The following is a 20907-nucleotide window of genomic DNA, read 5'->3' as shown; positions in this document are numbered from 1 at the left end:
CTTGTGATAAGAATCTATATTAATCACATACGGCACTGAAACAGTGCAACATGTTAAGAACACAACAGATTTTCACCACTTGTCTAGTCTGACCATGTAGCTCTATTTCTTCACTCACAATCTGTTTGCACAAGCACAGGCAACAGACATCTGAACACCCACCTCCCAGACAAACACACAAACGTGCCTGCACACACGCACGCACAAGCCCCCTTCCTGCCAAACCTAGCTATAATAACCTTCACAAACACAAGGGTTTGTGTGTGTCTGGGAAGGGGGATATTATTGTCTGTGTCTCCCTTGCTCCTTCCAAGTGCACTTTTCAAGGTGCAGGGCTTGGTATCTCCATGGCAACAGCAAAGCGACCAGGAGCAGTGGGAGGGAGGAGGTGGCGGGCGGTGGGGATGGAGGCGGGGATAAGAGGAGAGGGGCGACAGGGATGGTGATGGTGTTGATGTGTGCAGAGGGGGTTCCTCTGGTCACAGATAGGCATGCTGGGTACACATACTTGGGAACACTGTGACATTTTTGTGTTCTGTTTGGCGAAAGGCAAACAGGGTGTGGCTTTCTTCAAGCGGTGTTCATCTGAGAGTGTGTGTGTGTGTGTGTGTGTGTGTGTGTGTGTGTGTGTGTGTGAGAGAGAGAGAGAAACAGCCTGGAGATCTATGCACTGAGAGCCCAGGTGTGATCTCAATGCTTGGTGAAAGATGACCTCTCACTGTACAACACACACACACACACCCTATCCTTGTCTCTCAGTGGAGGGTCAGTGTCCGTGTTTGTATAGCAGAGGCCTTCAGGTATTATCGGACTGTGTTTACATGTGCATGTGTCCACGCTGGCCCAGATATGTCCACCTCTGTACATTTTTCTCCTCTTTCTCTCTCTCTCTTTTTTGACCTTTTCTCTCCTCTGGTTACTCTTGCCTATCTCTCCATCTTTGTCTAACATCTAGTTCTCTCTTTTTAAACCCTTTAAAGCTCTCTCTTATCCTTTTCATTCAAAAATAAACCTCCACATAATTTTAACAGTAAAGGGAGGATGAAAACTTGATCTGTAAAGAATAACACAACTTGGACATGTCTCATTATAGGCAGACGTGTATAGGCAGTAATCCCACGCAGTGATTTATGTTCTGTGTCAGTGCAGGAAGTAGTGTGATGTTCATATACTGCTGTGAAAAGTAAAGGTGTTGAGGTCAGGGTAAGTGATGAATTTGCCTTCAACATTGGCTTCATGTCACGTCTCATACTACTGTAGTCCTGAGCTCTTATGTCGTTTTTTAACCTTGATGAAGTGGTTTTATTTGTCTTACCACAACCAGTGTTTTGTTGCTATGTGCATGTTTGTTAAGAACAATCATGTAAAAAAAAACAAAAACAAAAAAAAAAAACTGGCAATTAAACATGTTGCAGACAGGTACAGTATTAACATGCTATCGGATATTGAATGAATTTAATTTGAAGGATATATGGTTGACTGAGTTTTGAGCTCCAAAATAAGTTAAAGCAACATTATTAAACTGACATGAGTTAAAAGAATCAAGAAAAAAGGCAATTACTCTCAGAATGGCTTTCCTCCCTATGTTGCTGGAATTCAAATCCTGCATTGTGCGTAGTAGGATACCGGATGATTTTTCAACCAAGACAGAGGCAGTAATGTGTTCAGTCTGCTCTCTCCAGAGCTTCTTGTAAAAGTTCAGTGATGATGTGGCAATTGAGGAAACATTGGAGTTCATGAAACCACTACTAATTTGGGGGCATGGCATTCACAGAATACAGGAAAATCACACACACGGTGAACCAACAGAGTGTATACTGTTTGTTGCATCAATCCCTGGTTTCTCAAAGGACCATTTTAAGCCTTAGTTTGGATTGCTGATTACAATATTTACTAAAACCAGAGAAGCCCAGTTTGGCCAGTGGCATTATGGCTAAATGGAGAGATTGGGGGAGCAGTCAGCAACCAGGGCTGAATGTGATAAGCTGAGATCTGAGAGATCTGTTAATCAAAGCAAACAGTCACTCAAAACACATTTCCCTTGATGTATATTGATCATACACAGATGTTTTAGTTTAGTAGTTAAAATTTAGTGGATGCATAAGTACTTGTAGACACAAGTCTGCAGTCAGACTAACAGTTCTGTTAGGGCACAACGGTGCCTTGAGCTAATTGCTAATGTCAGCGGTGCTAACATACTCCCAATGAGTAACTACAGTGTCAAATCCCATAGTTGTGTCAGGCAGGACTGACTTTTCTGAATGTTTCAGAACTTTCCTGAACTTTTCTTGAAATAAACAAAACTGTAGCACCAAGGAAAACTAGAAAAAGAGGACAAGGTCACCTCATATCAAACATTTTGATAAAAGATTCTTATTTCATCAGTAGCGTTAAAGCCCTCAGAGAACAACTTTGTGTTTAGTATTTTGGTCAATGTTAAGAGTGGATTAGTCTGCAATAGAAGTTAATTTCAGGTCAGCATCAACACCAAAAGCTCAAGGTTATCTCTAAAGTTTAAACTGGTATTTTCTGTTAAGTTGTTGTAACCACAAGGAAGTTGATATAGGAATAGATTTTTTTCCAAATTGATATGGACATGTATTGTGGTATATATTGAGGTCTGTGCAGAACCTCTGGAATAACATAATGTCAAATAAGACTTTTAAAATAAAGTAAAGAAACTGAACTATTGACCTGTCAGTCACACATCAGATGTGATGTGTAGGGAACAATGGTGTTTCATAGTTGTTCACAATTCAGAACTAAGCCTTTTAACCAGGAAATAATGATTAAAACTAGAGATACAAAAGGGAAATAACAGTTTTAATGACTCTTTTAGCAGCTGATGGCAAGGCCACCGACACAATTAACACCTATTTAGTTACAAATTTGCAATTTTGAGTTGCCTTTAGCTTCACATTAATATTTAAGAAACATTTACTACAGTCTGCCTTTGGGTTGCAAGAAAGCTGCACAATGCTAAACTAACTAAACTGTGCAGAAACATTAGTGAATCCCATCAGAAAGTTTTCATCACCAGGAACAGATTGGTTGTTGGAGGAGAGTCTTAGTCATCAACAATACAAAACAATACTTTGCTCTTACTGACTTAACCAAAGCTGCAGAGAGACAAAAACACCACAGCTTGAAGTAGTGCATTGTAAATGAACCTCTGCTGAAGTAATTAAAATAATATATTAATAATTACGTTCATGCTGAAGTCATTCAAAGCAAATATTTCTTGGTTCAGCCTGTAAAACAGGAGGATTTGCTGCTATTCTCTATTTATATTTCATTATAAGCTTAATATTTTTTTTTTACTCTTTTTTTTTTACTCTTAGTTATACAAAACAAGCAATTTGAAAATGTTACCTTGAGCTTTTGATCGTCATTTTTCATTATTTTCACTACTTTTCACTATTGATTAATAACTTTTAAAAACATATTAATTGATAAGAAAGATACAGTTTTTTGAAAAAGGATAATAAAGATAATAATAATTGCAGCCCTATAAAGGATTACTGTATTTTTAAAACTGACTTTCTCCCAGTTGTGTTGGCCATGGAAAAACTTATTGCAAAGGTTCTTGCATCTTGAGAAAAAAATCTTGTAAATGTGAACTAAGCATGAACAATATGTTAACATGAATCTGAAACATTTATACACTGCAGCAGATGGCTATGAACAGCCAGTTGTCAGAGTGTGTTTGACATACTACTGGAATTTAACTGAGATCTGAAAATTTTTATTTTTCTACTCAACACTCAACTCTATTGACCACTCATTAAGATACCAGAGGTCTCTCTTCTATAGAGCCTGTCTGTATTTGGCATATTGTTATTATTTTACACTTCTGTGCTGTATATCTTATGCTTCTTTGGAGCTCTTTTGTTGTTTTTTATTGCTTTGAACATCTGGGTACAAAGGTGAAAATCAACAGAAACCAAAGACTATAAATAAAGTCTGAGCTTTTTTAAAGCTGACATACTGCTAATTTGGAGTCAACTGATTCACCTTGATAGCTGATCTTATATAAGATAGTGGAAAATTGTTATTTGTCAGTTGTGTTTGTGCTATTTTGTCCCTGTTATTATTGTGTTGCGTTATTTAAAAAAAAAAGAGTGAAGCCAAAAAGTAAGCATGTTCTGAAAATACAATTGATTTTGTTCATGTCCGTTTTTTTGTTCTGTTTGTTTGTCTTTTGCCTTATGATGCTTATCAGTGTTTATAGCAGTATAAGATTAGTGGTCAAGGGGGGGTAAGTGATGTGTTAAATGAGGGCAATGCAGGTTAGCGTTAGTAAGACTTCTCTTTTTTTCTGTGTGTAAATTGGACCCTTGGGCCCTGCAAAACTCTGCATTTCCGCCACTGAACCACGCGGGGCGCTGCTGCTCACCCAGCTCAGGACGCTTGACGGGATATTCAAAGTTTATGCAAGGCTTGCAGCAGATCAGGGACCGGCGGATCGGAGAGCTGAACAGTGCATATGATCCCAGAAAGAGTGTCCAAGTTGCAGAAATTACTTTTGGGCGCGCCTCACGTTGGAGGAGTGATAAAGCAGCTTGCTTGTTAATTTCACTGCGTTTCTTGTCGTTGCGAGCTGTCAGCAGGCCTGTCAGTCAGTCAGTCAGGCAGGCAGGCAGGCAGTGAGTTCGCAGCACGGCCAGCGCTCTCTGAAATATCCTCTCATCTCACACACAGACACAGACAGACACGGGGAGTGTGTGGGCGCCCGGTGCCCGGTGTGTGTGTGTGCGCGCGTGCGCGTGTACGTTTGTGTGTTTGTGTGTGTGTGTGTGTGTGTGTGTGTGTGTGTGTGTGTGTAGAGTCGGGGAGTTGTCAGAGCACTAAGGAAAAGAGTGGGGGAGCACGCACAATGTGAGAGAGGAGTTGAGAGAAAGAGAGAGACATTGAGGAGGAAAGAGAGGAGGAGAGTTGAGTGAGAGTGTGTGAGTGGGAGAGAGAGAGAGAGAGAGAGACCTCGGCAGAGAGGAGGAGAGAGAGAGGGGAGGAGAGCTCCGTCTCTCCCGGTGCACTTGGCAGTCTAGTTGCGGGCTGCTGTGCTGTTGCTGTCGTGGCGTGGCTGGTCGCGCCAGGCGGGGAACTTCACCACACTGGAGCCCGGAGTCCCACTCTCTCACCTGCGCAGTTCGGAGCTGCCATGGGTCTCTCGCCTGGATTTACTGTCCTAATTATTCTACCGGCCTTTCTGCTGCACACCAGCGGCCTTTACATCGCCAGTAGCGTTGGTACGTACAGTACAGTTAAACGTGGTCAGTGTTTATGTTGTTCTCCGTATCTGCTGATCTCTTATCAGCAGGGCTGCACGGGGCTCTTCATGCGCTCCCTGGAAGTGGAGCTCAGCGTGTAGCGGCAGAGCACTGTCCAGTTCCTCTTTGTGTTTAATTCCTGGCATGCTTTTGCAGTTCTTGCAAACAACATTGTAGGACGCATTTGCAACTTCTGTATGTCCTGCTGTGGTGTTTGCAGGGACTTTCCGGAGATCCCTCAGCAGTGCAAGCAGTGTTGTGATATTGCTTTCTCCCATCCAGTGTATAGTGTTAACTGGGGTGTAAAGGGCCATCAGATGCGCTGCTTTACTGTCGGATTTTTGCAGGGAAGTAGCCTAACATTATCTGATTCGGCCGCTGTCGCATCTATCGATCTGTCACAGGACGTTGGAGTCGGATGTCGGCTTATTGATCACACCATTATCAAATCATTCCTTTAAGATGGGAGCTCAAGAAATATTAGCAGTGTGTATTTGGGTTTATTAATCAGTAAACTTTATAAATTAGGTATTATTATATGATTATCCATCTATCATAATACCAAGCGCACCTGAAGACCACATACAAGGTGATAGCATAACTATCTCTGACTCTATGATGGCCTTGGCTGTGTGTGTGAGTGTGTGGGCGCAGGGAGCATTTGTCAGGTCGCCTTCAGAATGCACCTGTGTTGTCACATGTGACCAAGAGAAATGTTCTTTAATCCAAGAAAATGTCAGACGCACGAAGAGTCAATGCAAAAACATTAATCTTGATTGGCTTGTAGTTAAGATAATAATGATAATGATTATAGTGGTGCTGACGGTGATGATAGGATAAATTATTGCAAAAATACTTTCCAGTGTGTAGCATATTCATAATAAGCGCTTTATAAGAAGGAGTGTCAATTTCAGTTGGCGGATCAGTTTTGTCTTATTTTTAATTTCAGTCGCAGTCGAGGTTATAGAAATCTCGCCTGACGGTGAGAAAACAGCGTGAGAAAGCCGCAATTAGCACCTTGATCTTGTACTGGCTTTCCTGTTGACGGTGGAAGGGCACAGAAGGTGTCAGGAGCGCAGCGCGCACTGCTGAGGCTGCCGTTTCCAAACGCACACTGCCGAACACCGGGGTCGTCTCTGGGTTCATGGGTGGGGCTGTGTGTGTGTGTGTGTGTGTGTGTGTGTGTGTGAGCGCGCGCGCGCGCGTGTCTGTGTGAAAGGTTACTGCTTTTTTATTTATTATTATGTTCCCTGTGACGCAACGTGGAATAAGGAATAAATAATTCCATGGCATGTTTGACATTTTTCTAATCCCTTATTTTTCCTCCCACCTCTTTTTTTCCATCCTCCTATTCACCCGCTACCCGTGATTCCACATTTTCTCCACTGTTTTGTTCCCCATACTCCTTCCATGACGTCTCCTTGTCTCTGTACTTTGGCTTCTTTTTCTTATCTTCAATCTTTAATGTTCATTCTTCCCACCCTCTCCCACGTTTTCACATATTTACTCATCAAAAAAAAACAATATTTCCCCCCTCTCTCATCTGCTGCTGCCTTATCCTCTCCACTTTGCTCTCACCCATTACCCCCTCCCCCTCTTCCAAACTGTCCTGTCCCCAGACTCCCTGCAGCATGTGCTGGGGGAGTATGGACTGGTGAGGCCAATCAGTGTGGACGCAGAGGGCCGCTTCCTGTCGCACGCTGTCTCGGCTGTCCACATGGCAGGAGGGCAGTCCCGTAGGCGCCGGAGGAGGGAGATAGGAGTAGGCAATGATGAGTGGAAAGGGCCAAGAGGAGTTGAGGAGGACCAAGAGCCGGTGGCCCGTCGGGAAAGGCTTTACTACAACGTTACCGTCTTCGGCCGGGAGTTCCACCTGCGCCTGCGCCACAACACCAGGCTGGTGGCCCCCGGAGCCAAGATGGAGTGGCGTGATGACAGCGACAGCACCCGTCACTCTGAGCCCCTGCACGATGAATGCCTCTACGTGGGTGATATCACAGACGCACCAGGGGCCGCTGTGGCTATCAGCAACTGTGATGGCCTGGTGAGTGGACAACCTGTGTTACCTGTGCTCTTGTATTTCTGGCCAGTGTTCACCGAGTTTGCTGTAAAGGTGTCTGCAGACAGAAGGACATGAAAGGACATGAGAGCAGATGATGCAGCTCTGAATTTGTAAGGAAACTGAAATAGATACAAAGATATGACGAAATCGCAAAAGCCAGAGGTTTTTGCCCATTGACCCTGTCAGTGTTTCCAGTGAGTCTTTCTGTTTGACCCCACAGCTCAGAGGTTGTCATGGGGTCAAACTTATGATTTACACTGCTGTTGTTCCTGTTGTCCTCTAAACACCAGGCCTGCCATGAGTCATGTGTTCATCCCTCTGTCCTCTGCCCCTTTTAGTTTACTCATGTAAAAGGGGCAGTGATTATTAAAGGAATGCACTGATGTTTCACAGATAACCTCAGTATGTATGACTTCATCTCAGCACAATGCTTTGAGAAGAACATTTAGCTGGTTTGTACTGCTCTCTACACACAGATAAAGAAGTACTAGATGAATAGCTGACACTACAACAGCATTTTAAATGAAACTGCCACCATAAAATATTTTGGTTGCACAACAGCTGCTCAAAGAGCCTGAATTGTAAATGCTTTTAATAGAGCTGACGATGAATTTAGGAAAAGGAAAAGAGATGGCAAACAGTTGGTGAATGGCTGTCGGCAAGGGAGAGAAGTGAGATATAGGCAGTGTGAAGACTGTGCACAGGAACTGCTCAGATGAGATCATGCAGAAAGATGGAGACCAGTGCTCGAGGAAGAAGTATAGGGAGCAAATGTGAGAGATAAGCCTCAGGTCAGAGGCAAAAAGGCAAATAAATGAGAGTTAAAATGCGCAAAGAATGATAGGACTGGGGGGAGGAGTTTCCCTCATTAGGAAAAGTGTTCATTAGTCAGCCGGAGCAGCCCACCACTGGAGCTGAGTAGCAGCAACTGGATCCATTTAGGGTTGAGGACACTGGGGACTGAGTGAGCAGCTGAGAGAGCAGGCAGGGAGCCAGGACAGCACAGGCCTGACATGCCCACTTAGCCTGACACCAGTCAGCCGCAACTCACTGCTGCTGCTGCTCCTGCTCACTCCAGCCTGTTCCAGGGCCTATTGGCAATTCATAGGAAAAGTTACTGTCAAAGTGTAGTTGGTTACAGAGAACGGATCACCTATCAGCACTGGTCACTGGTTTGTCGAAGTAGCTGATGGCACTGCCAGGCATGCCAGGATTTTAAAGGTTAGGTTTGCATGTTTTCATGTCTGTCTTATATGAAATAATAATCAGTTTTTGTTGCACATGGAAGTTCCTTTCTAACGTGACCCCAGTTTGAGCACAAAATCCACTGCTCTTGTTATCTGCAGGAATGTATTCTTAAAGGTACTCAGTGCAGTTTTTGACCACTAGTAGTGCTATACAGCTGTTTTTTTTTAAAGGGGGTCCCTGTTTTGTTTGTGTCACGTAGTCAAACAAGGTCAGACATACAGCCTCAATGTATAGTTGAAGTTAATGCAAGGATTCATCAGTCTGAGTTAGAAGGTATCTTCCAAAGTTATGGTCATCTTCAGTACAAAATACCCTGTTTGTTTTACCTTACCTCAGCAAGAAAACACTGACTGAAGAAACAGAGAATTTCATAAGAACACAATTTCTGGAAAACAGTCACTTGATTTGACCAACTTAGCTTCAGAATAGTGTGAGCTGAATTTAAGAATACATTTTTGCACAGAGAAGGACTGTAGATTTTGTCCTCCATCTTGTGAACAGGAGTGGCTTTAGGACAAGATCTCTTCAGGGCCATTAGGGACAGGAGGAATGATTCCCCAAACCAAGCCCTGTTCCAGTGACACATGGTCATGTATGTCTAATACTTAAAGTTACATTAGTAAAAGTTACAATTTAAACAATTTTGTTACATTGAAAGTGTATCAAAAATACTATTGACATCAGAGCTGGAATATTCAGATCAAATGGTTAAAGTGAAAAATAGAAAAATGTTTTTTAATAATCACGTTAGTGCTGTCCACTTATATTTAATTTGCTTCTCTCCGCCCTTGAACAACTCATGTCATTGCTAATCAATTCTTACAACGTCCTCAGGCATGCCAAGAAATACAGCCAAGTTCTGTCAGGCAATGCTTAGTTCTGCCCATATCTGCCTCCCTAAACCTAACAGAGCCACGTAGCTCAGTTCTGCCCTGCTGTGCCTACTTCCTCAGTGACCCAGACACCTGGTTAGAGCCTTTTCTGCCCTGTGTTGCCATTTACAGCCAAGAACATCTTGCTGGCTGGAATCCAGGGTGTGTGATGAGGGGAGGAGGGGAGAGAGCCAAGAAAGGGGCAGAGAGGGTTCAAACCAAAATACAAAAAAATAACAATAAAGAGGCAGAGGAGGGAAAATGAAGAGGGCAAAGGGTATAGATTTCAAGAAGTAACAAATGACCAGAATAAATAAGAGAAGAAAAGGGAGCAGAAGGAAAAAAGGAAAATCTTTCAATGGACAAATTACCTTTGGAGGGAATTGGATTTTTGTGAACAGAAGCTGTGATCAGCTGGTTAGTTCTCTAGATGGGTAAAAGGAGGCAGTGCACTGTACAGTATGAGTACTGGGGGATGTGCTGTGTGTGTGTTTAGTCCTAGATGGGTGCAGGACAAAATGAAATTAAACTGCAGCTGAGTTTGTGTGTGTATTGTGCAGAATGGGGGACTGCATGAGTTTCCACTTCATCCGTGGCGTGTTTGTGTGTGTCTGTCAGTACTTATTTGTGCATATGCATTAGGGTTGAATGCGTTCTTGTGGCTTTTACATTTTTATTTCCATGTTGTATATTAAAATTTATTTATATTATACATATAAAATCAGAGACATGCTTAATAGTGCTGGGATTCTACAGATTTATTTTTTCTTGATTTGGTTGATTTTGGTTAGAGGTGCTTTTAAATCCCAGGATCTCAAATCCCGAACTTTGATTTCATGCGAATGCATACGTGCATATTTGTGTTTTTGTGTGTGTGTCGGCCTCACTTGTGGTCTTTCCCTCAGCCTCACCCACAGTGTTTGTTGAGAGATGTGGAGGCCGTTAGCTGTTTTGGCCTGATTTTGTGCACATGTGGGTGTGAGTTCAGGTGCATCCATGTGAGTATGTCTTTTTGGAATCTTACGTGGAATGCTGAGCGTCAGCAGAGCTCCTGCTTTTCCTCTTTTCAGCAGAGACAGGGAGAGAGAGAGAGAGAGAGGGAGAGTTACAAAATTACTGCTGTTTCATTTTGCCATGATGAATAATTTTGTTATTCTGAGAGACTGAAGTAGTTAAGTTGGGACTGTCACACTGTGCAGGGTGTGCTTACACTGTCTGAGAGCAATGCTGTCAGACTCTCAGCCAAAGATGTATTAATTTTCACTTTGGAAGTATCTATTTTCACCATGTAAATTGTGCCACTTGTCTATTTAAGGCTTTTTTTGCTTTTGCAAGTTGGTACTATTAGTGTTTTTGAGTGCTGTCTACTAGAGCACAGTCAGAGCAGGTTCTTGATGTTCATTTTTAAGCTCCTCCCTCACCCTATCATGATTTAAGAAGGTGAAGTGGTCTTATTCTTTAAGTAGCCAAAAGCACAGAGAAACAGAAATCCTCATCAGTATTATATTTGACCAGTTCTAAACTTTGAATGCTCAGCATGCACCAATGTGACCCAGCAGAAGTTTAAAAAGAGACTCTGGGAAAGAAAGAGAAGAATCTTCAAAAGGCAATCTTCAGAAAAATGCAAAAAATAAGATGGAAAAGAGTGAGTAGGCAGAAGGTAATGGAGTAAAGTTATTTTAAGTCTGTCTTTAAATATCCTCATCTTCTACAAGGAGGTATTTAACCATATTATACCATGTGAAACAAATGTGTGTGACAACAGATAATTTTTCAATAATTCCTAACAGAAACAAATAATCTTGATTAACATTCATAATTAAAGTAATAACCATAGTGTTGCAAGATGAGACAAATACATCTTGTTATCAGCTGACACACACGCACACAAACACATCCTCTCGTACTGCACATCCAGATATCCATCTCTAGTATGAGGTTTCCAGTCCTACAGATGGGCCCCAGCACCTGACAAATGGTAGGGCAGCTTCGAGTTACCGTGGGAACAGAGGGTCACACAGGTCTATGGAACCGATAGGTGTGCACACAGGCCAGAAATGAGATCCAGCTGGGTGAGAAGTGATCTTCACGTCTCAGAGTTTATAACAGAGGAAGCATGTTACCTGTCATCATGGGGTTTACTCCTGAAATCCAGGTGGATGCACACCTGGATGACTTGACACGTGCTTGCAATAAACACACTGCGCATCTTTACTATATGGGAACCATGTGCTCCAACACACATGATCACACCTGCAGCATGGTCGGTCAGACGCTCAGACAAATGGCAGGGACAGACGGCGGCCGAAAGCAAGTTCCCCTGAACCATCTTTACCTCGCTGCATCACAAAAACCTGTGCACACATTTCTCTTTTTGTCTCCTCCCCTTGCTTCTCTCTCTTTTCTCTCGCTCTCTTGCTCCCTCTGTCTCGTGTTTCTTGGCCAGCAGCGGTAGCAGAAAGCAGGAGAGCTCTCCTAATGATGGTATTAAAAGAGTCAGGAAAATGACAGAGAAAGAGAAAGAAAAAGAATGTGGCAGACAGCTTTTTGCTCCCCAACACCCACAGATTCAGAGCTCTGGCAAAAAAAGAAAGAGACAGCTAGAGACCATGTTCCTTTAGTGAGCAGTCTTTGTCTGTTTTTAGCAGCAGCTCTGCTCCCAAGCGTTGATCAGACAAGTGGTGTTGAGGGTTAAGGGTATTGCCCGCTGTCTATGCAGAAAAAAGTTAAGAGCCAAGGAGCTAGATCTACATCTTACTAACCAAGATATAGTTTATGCCCGCTATTTGTACATTACGGTCATCCCCTTTTCTTTTCAGATAATTATCTCTGATCCTGTATAGGTGCTGCCCTTTGTACACTCTGATGTGCCATATTTATGTATGCTTCAGTCTGTTCATGTGTGTTATTAGTGCACAGCAAGAATGCTGGAAGGCAGTGGTGTTATTTTGGTGCTTTCATTGAAAAGACTCAGACATCAACAGCAAGGAGAAATGCCAAAGCACTGACAGGTGTTTTATTTATTTCTTTTCTGTGGGTGGGTGCTTGGAGATGGCACATTCTTTGCAAATACTGTAAAAATCATTTTTGGGGTTACCAGATTCAGTATAATGATGTTGTGATTGTAATGACTAAAATTAGAAAGATTGTAAAGTTATTACAAAGGCATTAAACACACACACACATTATACACACACACACACACACACACACTCTGAGTTCTGTGCCAGCAGAAAGCTTAATCATGTGCGAGTGTGTTGACAGAGGGGCAGGCCAATCACAATAATAGCCCCAGAACTACACTAAATGCCAGCGACATGGACACTTGCGCCAGCCATGCCCCTGGAATACGCTCAGTCATTACCTCCACATTAGGAGTCAATAGAGAAGGCAGCCCTGGGCAGAGCCAACCCATCCATCCATCCAGCCAGCCCAGCAGTTAAGCTTGGTCAGGCGTGGCGGCTCACTGGGCCCTACAGTGTGTTATTCCACCCCGGGTCACACGATAAGCAGCTCTCAACTGTAATCAGCTCAAATTGAAATGATGACATCAATTACAGCACGGCGCACAGCTGTTATTGACCCCAGCCCTCACTGACTGTATAGAGAAAAAAACGGTGGAGGAGTGTTTGCAGGAACCGCAGGGCTGGAGGGAGGGCTGGGTGTGCGGAGGTCAGACTGCTGAGGCATGGTATGAATGGAGAGACAGACAGAGAGAGAGAAACGTGTTCTCTGTATCTGATTGCAGGTTCCACCCTGCAGTGTAGCTCCACTCAAACACACAATTACTCAATCTAGAGCTATTATCAGACAGAGAGAAAAATAGAGGGAGAGGGGGAGAGAGAGTCAGTCAGACAGAGAGCAGACCCATTCTGAGGAACGCTGTACAGAGCAAAAGAGTGCTTTTACCAGAGCTGTGATTACTGCCGCTCACTCAGTGCACTTAACCAGCTCCCTTGCCTCTCTTTCCTCTCGCTCTCTGTCATTCACAGAGTGCTGGCTCAGAACACATGGTTTGCTTGAGTGGCTGAAATAACATGATTCACGTGAGAAAAAAAAAGAGCAGTGGAACCCCAATGATTATAGGGAAACACCTCCATGATGTCAAGATTACAGCAGGTTATTTTGACTTTATACTAGATTCAGCTAAAGCACAGCAGGGATAGAGGAATGCATCGTACCAGTAATGTTATTCTGGAATTTGGGTGTCCTGGTTTCTGTGATGTCATTGAGATGAAGATTCTGGAATTGGAGCTTTATGTTTATCAGACCAGTCTCTAGTCTCTGCATGTTTAAATCCACTTTGCATGTGATGAAAATGACTCCGCCTCCGAACATGTTTTCTGAGATGTGCAGACTGTTTAGGCATGAGTACAGGAAAGGCAAACCATGTTTTCCATGCGCAGTTTCATTTGCAAACGCAATGATCCACAAACATGTTGTGGCTCTTCTCATATGATTGCCATGTGCACAGATGAAGGCAAAAAGATAAATGGACATAGCACATTTCAAGGTCAGGATGAAAGATCTAGCCCATCATGTTTCGCAAATTTTAAAGAATAAGAGGTCACAATGAGGAGAGCAACTGTCATGTTACAGGGACAAAAATATAATTAAATCTATGAAATCCAGAGGGGCCAAAGGGTAGTAACATACAGAATGGATAACAGCATTATTCTGCAGCGTCAATGGAAATAAAATAAGTAATAAAACAGAAAACAGACCAGGCATGGTTGGGAATTTTTTTTTCTTGCCTGCCGGACAGCCACCACCAGTGCGCCTGTCTGTCAGTCAATCAGTCAACCAGCCAGTCCCACAGGCCGCAGGGCTGTGAAGGAAACTGATCGATGCTAGCCACATCAGCAGTTCTCCAGCTAACAGGCCTCAGCAGTGGAGGATGTTGGAAACAGGACACAACAGACATATTCCCTATCTTCCAGCACCTTAACGAGCCTTCTGCCTGCCTACCCACGGCTGACCTGGCCACTGTCTCCCATGGCTGCGTTGTTTTACCGCCCAGCCTCCACACAGGTGGCTTTGTACTCTTAAAGCTTCTACTCATCTGGAAGTTTTCTCCACATAATCCTCACAAACAAAACACAACATGAGGGGGGGTGGGTGGGGGGTGGCGCATCAGGAGGGAGGGAGGTTAGGTGGAGGAAAACAAGAGTAACACAAAGGGGGAGGGAGGCAGAGCGCATTGGAATCTTAATGTGCCCAAACCTGAACAAGAACAACAGCAACATCATAAGCGTCACCACCTGCTCAGTGCTCAGACTTTTCTTGATTAGCATGAAGAATATGCTTTTTATTGTCTCTTCATCTAACCTAAAGTCACTTTCCTGCCTCTAGAAGCTAGCTTGCCAGTAATTTTCACTGCATGAGAAAATGCCCCCATACAGTCTGAAATATACGTGTGCGTTTTGTCCTAGCTTGATCTAAATATTTGTATTTGTTCTTCCTCCAGATTTGTATTTTCTGTTTGCATGTTTCTTAATGTAACAGATCCTCTCTCTGTCTGTCTGCATACAGTATCTATGGTTGAAAATCATTTTGCTTGGTGCTCAGTGCAGCAGGCAGCTAAGCGGCAAGAATCGCACCTCATAACAGAAACTCACACCCTCCTCATCTTACTAAGGCTGCCTGTTTTTGTTTTCTGCAATAGAGAAATAATCACTTTTTCTCTGCCAGTGTATTATGTTTGGGGGGTTTTACCAGTGCATGAGGACCCCGGGAATTCTTAGTGTACCAGCATATGTAATATATTATATAATAATATATTGTATTCTAATAACTGACTCTGTGGGGGCTGGAGTGAAGCAGCAGAAACAAAGAAACACATCTAGTGCTTTGATCACTGTGACTGATCGTCTGCCAGTGTGTACAAGGAAAGCTTTGGAAAATGCCTCACAATTATATAATCTGTTCAAGATGTAATGGAGACTTTGTGATGACCTTGTCCATGTACAGCTCTGTGTGAGATTGAGTTACTGTATAGTCGGGCTTCCAAGGTGTGCTGCATGTATCCTCTGAATGAGGGACAAGGGCCAAGTACCCTAGCAACACTCACCACAGCAGGGTGATATGGTTAGCAAGTAGGGCTAGGGGGTAGGGGAAAAAAATTATAATAACAATGTCTTCCATGTCAGTCAATATCTGTATTTTTAGCAACATAAATTAAGTCACTATTTTATTATGGCAAGAGATTTTGACTGAACTGACCGAGAAATGTATGAAAACAAAAATTTATTTAAATAAGAAAATTATAAACTAAAAACTCCAATTCCTTTAAATCCCATATGTGAAATGTTTACAGTGTATATCTTGGGTCACTTACATTCATCAGTTAAAATCCCTAATTTATGGCAGTGACAGCAAAGCACATAGTAATGTTGTGGTTTGTTGCACTGCTTGTTCTGAGGGATAGGTCTAATTACTTGTGGGAGTTCAAGCACCTGCATTCTGCATGCGTTATTAGATAGTAATACTTTTTGTGGTATTTATCACCGTTGTATCGGTTTCATGTCAGACTTTAAGTAACATTAGTTTAGTCTATTTGAGCCTGCTTATCCACTGCATGGTAAAACTCTGCCTGTTTTGTGGCGAGGGCTTCCACAATGATGGGTTAGAAACAGCTTTGTGTCTGTGTTGAGATTGGGTTATTAGCATATTGTCAAGTGATGCGACTCATGATCAGTATATTGAATTGTCAATTTTTTTTACTGAGGAAATTTTCTATTGTGTATATGGTTTAATGTGTATTGCCCAGTCCACTTTGCAAGAATCAGATTCAGTTGTTCACATGGCTCCTGCTGCTGAAGTGTCCTTGAGCTAAGGTCCTTAAGCATCAAGCTGCTGCTTGTAGCCATCCCTGACCTCTGACCTTGCTAGAGCGAGGAAAGAAAAGTCCAGCAGGGATCAATGAAGAAGCATGTTTATAGTAAGCTGTTTCCTACTGTACGTTTGTGCATTTCTTTAAGTGCTGTGTAGGTCTCCTGCACTGAGATATCTCTGTTTCTGTCATGAGTGTGTGGTGTCATTTGTGTGGCTTAGTGTATGCATTAAGTGCTCAGCTATTAAAATAGGAATGAAGGAGCAAAAGATAAATGATAAAATAGGCCTGCTGTCAGACTTTGGTTATTTTTATGGCTATAGCCACAACTGTGCATCCTCACACACACAACACACACAGCTTCTCTTACACTGTGATGATTGACAGCATCACTTGGAACAGAAAGGAACCTCTCTCTTTCACACACACTGACACTCAGACACAGACACACTGGGGAGAAAGGACTTATTGTCAGATTGTGCTCTATCTCCACAGTTCATTTCTAATCCTCTTTCTCCCTTTCTGTGCCATCTCCCCACTTCCACTACTACACACACACACACACACGCACACACACACACACACACACACAAACACAACCACAACCACCAGTCTAGTAGGTCTGTCCCAGTGCTGGGATCTAACACACAAGTCCTCATTGTGGCCAAATCAGGGAGACTGGCAACATGGTGAGGGTGGAGGGATAGTACTGGATGTGAGGCAGACTAGATGAGGAATGAGATACAATTGAAATGAGGCACACTGGAGAGGAGAGACTAATGGAGGAAAAGAACAGGAGGGGATGTTCTTTTTCTCCCCTAGCTTTATGCTCCAGTTGTCCTCTCCTCTCCTCTCCTCTCCTCTCCCAGCAGCAGGGTGTACGCTCGCAGGGCGGGTGTGGCTGCAGCTGACTCTGATGCGATGTGACAGGACCCTCCTCTCTGTCCTTTTTGCTAGTGTGTGACAGCATGAAGCTGCCATCCACCTCCGTCTCTTTCCCATCCCATCCCATCCCATCCCATCACTTCATCTCTCTCACAAGTTGAGGTGAAAAAAAAACATTTCTGGGACTAGCTTTGGTGCCCTTCCTCTCAAACTGTTTGCACAGTGTGTGTGTGTGTGTGTGTGTGGTGTGTGTGTGTGAGGGTATCTAGGTCTGTTTAGAAGTGTGTGTACAGGTTTCCCCATGTAACCTTTTTTATTTTCAATTCAACTCAGCAAAACATGAAAATACAATAAATAAAGAAAAACATCTGTTCAATTATGGATCACTCAAAGAAGATTTATTTGACCAATAAATAGTCTAATGATCTCAGAGGACTTGCAGTTAGTGTGGCGCACTGTCTTCACTCTTCAAGCAATGATTGGAGTGGCATACCAGGGGGGAGGTAGTTGATATTACATTTGTTTTGAAATGCAGGGAAGTATGTTTTCCTAATATTCTGGCAGTGTTTGCAGCACTCACATTTCTTTTGAGAGCAGGATGACCTCCCACTTAGCACTTCTGTAGCTGTGTTGGCCTGTTTCCACAGCCACTCTGTTAAACCAAGGCTCTGTCTGCTCAAGGAATTTCTCAGTTTAGGGTCAGTCACAATGGCCAGGCAGCCTTCATCTGTGTATAGCCTGTTCAAGGCCAAGCACATTCTCCTTTTTTCTACTTTTTCCCAATGTCCTCTTGTGTGGCTGTGTTGTGTTTAGGCCAAATGAACTGCATGCTTTCCTGAGGCAGTGAAGTGAGCCCCAGGGCCAGTTGTCAGATGTAATGGGACCATTCACACTGCTCGAACACTTGTACTGAAGGTCCAAGTCATGGTAGGCATCAGGGATTACTAGTTTTATAGCCTATTTTTGAAGATTGAATATTAGTTGGTATAGGCCTCACTCAGCCCAGTATGCATTGTTACAAGCTGCTTGTTTTATCTCAGAGTTACTATTGGAGTGAAAATGTATAAAGTGGAGAAGTAATTGCCTGAATAATTTATTCAATTAATGTAAGGTCCACTGTAGGACCAGAGAGGGCAACTTACAGATTGTACCACAGGTTATTTTAAACTGCCCAAAAGAACCAGGAAATATAGTAATATTAGGCATTTCCTCACTATCATTTTACTCAGCTGCCAAATCACAATTCTCTATTTTTGGGATTGAGAATAAAAAGTAACTGTTTCACAGTGTCATAATATGACTCAACACAATCAGCTCTAAAATTGTCGTTGCCTCCAAATGTTTCGTGGGATTCTGTATTACTCACACTGTCTTCGTTGTAGTAGTGTTACTGTAGGGGTTGTCACTTCCATGGGTATCCCGCCAAATGGGCCTAGCTGGAAAGCAAAGTCTAACAATTCCTGCAGATGAAGGTGACCAAATAATTATAGCTGATCACAAGTGAACGGAGTCTTCTCGCTGAGACTCTTACGATTTTTGCGTGGGGAAAGGGACTTGAAAGTAGAAGGACAAGCTAATGAAAGGGATTGTTTTCTTTCTTCCTGGTAGTTTAGAGCCCTTTCCAGTGGCCTAGTTATTCTTTTTTACTTATAGATGTGACAGCACAATGGTCGTGGTGCATGTGTCTCTGAAATATACAGGTTTAGTCATCATTAGAGCAGCAACTAACCAACCTCTATCAATGGGACAGATTAGGTTGATATTTTCGATTGAAGCACTCTGTGTCTGATGTGTGTTTCCCTTTCATCCACCACCCATACATCTTTATCTCTCTTTCGCCCTCTTCACACCCCCAACCCCCACCACCCCACCATCTCCACAGTACAGTGCATAGAGGTCAAAGCCCCAGCTGAGCCACAAGCTGTTGTTGCCTTACGCTGACTACTCTACCTGCTAATATGACCAGCAAGCCCAGTTTATCATGTTAGTCTCAAGGTCTGCATGGGGAAGATCACACATACACACACACACACACACACACACACACACACACACACACGTAGAAAAGGCAGAGGGATGGTGTGAGGATATAACAACCACGACTGCACCTAGACTGGCATTAATAATTTTTGCATTAAGGTGAAAACCTGACACCCTGATTTGTTTTATGTTGATGAAATCTGCGATGTTAAGCAATCAGTGTTGTAGTGCTTTTGCATTCCACCCCCACAGATAAAATGGTAATGAGTGTTTGTGCTCCAAAATAGAGGCACAGAAGTACATTTTGTACTAAAAAAAGTACATTTTTTGTACAGATGTATCATTCAGGCACATAATGAGCCTTAGATGCTCACATACTGATCCACCATATAGCTAAGAATCTGAACCAGTCCAGGAAGAGTTACTGAAGTAATAAAAGACACTGATTGAGACACCTGGATGGTGCAGGGGTCAAAACACACTGTGGCCCTATCAAACTTAGATGGTAAAATTATTTTCACAATATTGCCTAATAATCATACAATTGTTTATTCAACATCTATAATTTTATCCATGCAAAACGTATGGGTGGAAAAATTACTTTTCAAAGAGGGAGGTTTAACTTTAATATGCTGTACCAGCAAATTCTGCTCTAGTGCAGGTTGTTTGTTTATTTGTTTGTTAATGAATGAGTTTGTTGGTGGTTATCTTTTCTTTTTCCTGTTTGGCAGTGGCCACTTTTTGCTTGCATTCTCCTACTTATTTCAAACAAACCACCCCTTGCTGCTTTCCTGTGTGCCAGAGGATTTTCACTGAATGCAAAAGCTTTGATGAACTGGCTATAAATGTTGTACTGGTGATAAACAGTAGTAAAATGGACAAGTGTTTATACGAAAATGTCAGCGATTTTCCATTTTCATTGAATGAATGTTGCTCGTTCATTTTCTAAATGGCTTTTGATTTCAGCAGAAATATGACTGCGAGGATCTTTGTTGAGTGTGCTTGTTTACTCTCATTTCTTCTCAAATGCTGCTGGACATTGCTGTTGTCTTTTTGAGGCAGCTGCTTCCAAAGCTCATCTCTCAGTGTCTACAGGAGAAGGGGGCGGGCGAGGCGGGGGTTGGGGGGTAATTTGGTTAGGGGAGGTAACTATGAGATATGGCGGAGAGGAAGGCAGGCTTTTTGACACAACCACTCGCTGGTGCTGTGCTGTGATGTATAATGGCAATACGAGTGAGCTCGCAGAAAGCAGAATGGCCTGCATGAACCACACACACACACACACACCACACACACACACACACACACACACAAATACAGACAACAAATTGCACACAAATTGAACCTATAGGCTCTCCTTCTACGATATGAACTACCAAGCAGAAGCCCTTGTGTGCTCTCAGGATTAAGGTGTCAGATTGATCTCAGTCAAAGTATTACATGAAAAAGAATAATGTGGAGGACGTCTCTCTATGAAATTGCATAAAATCCTTTTCCACAAGGAGCTCAAGTAATTTTTGCTCTCTCTCAAAATATGATCGTTTAAGTGGCTTTTGCTGAAGCCCTGGCCGGCAAATGTGCAGCTCAAAGCAGAAGCAAAAAAGGGGCTGATTTCCTCCCAGACGATGTGATTGTATAAAACTGTGGCTGTTGACTCTGCTTCCAGGCCCCAGTAATTGGGGGCAATAGAGGAGCCTGGTGTTTCCCCTGTAGATGAAATCTCTGGTTTAGCCCAGACAGGGTGTGAATTACAGTGTC

At 42.9% G+C, this 20907-nt stretch overlaps 1 protein-coding gene across 2 annotated transcripts in view; it reads left to right on the top strand.

Moving 5' to 3' along the window:
- Window positions 1–20907, top strand: part of LOC108899249 (A disintegrin and metalloproteinase with thrombospondin motifs 2) — a 126584-nt gene that overhangs the window by 14913 nt on the left and 90764 nt on the right. Inside the window, exons 1-2 of one of the 2 annotated variants that reach the window (XM_018699603.2) lie at window positions 4538–5249; window positions 6890–7314. In XM_018699603.2, coding sequence (XP_018555119.1) covers window positions 5162–5249; window positions 6890–7314 — 513 coding nt within the window. In that variant the 5' untranslated portion in view covers window positions 4538–5161. Of the gene's footprint in view, window positions 1–4537; window positions 5250–6889; window positions 7315–20907 lie in introns of those variants that run through there. The other variant, XM_018699598.1, reaches the window with a different exon arrangement.

The sequence above is a fragment of the Lates calcarifer genome, linkage group LG8, assembly GCF_001640805.2.
Source record: "Lates calcarifer isolate ASB-BC8 linkage group LG8, TLL_Latcal_v3, whole genome shotgun sequence".
Lineage (NCBI taxonomy): Eukaryota > Metazoa > Chordata > Actinopteri > Centropomidae > Lates > Lates calcarifer.
This window is presented reverse-complemented; position numbering and strand designations above follow the sequence as displayed.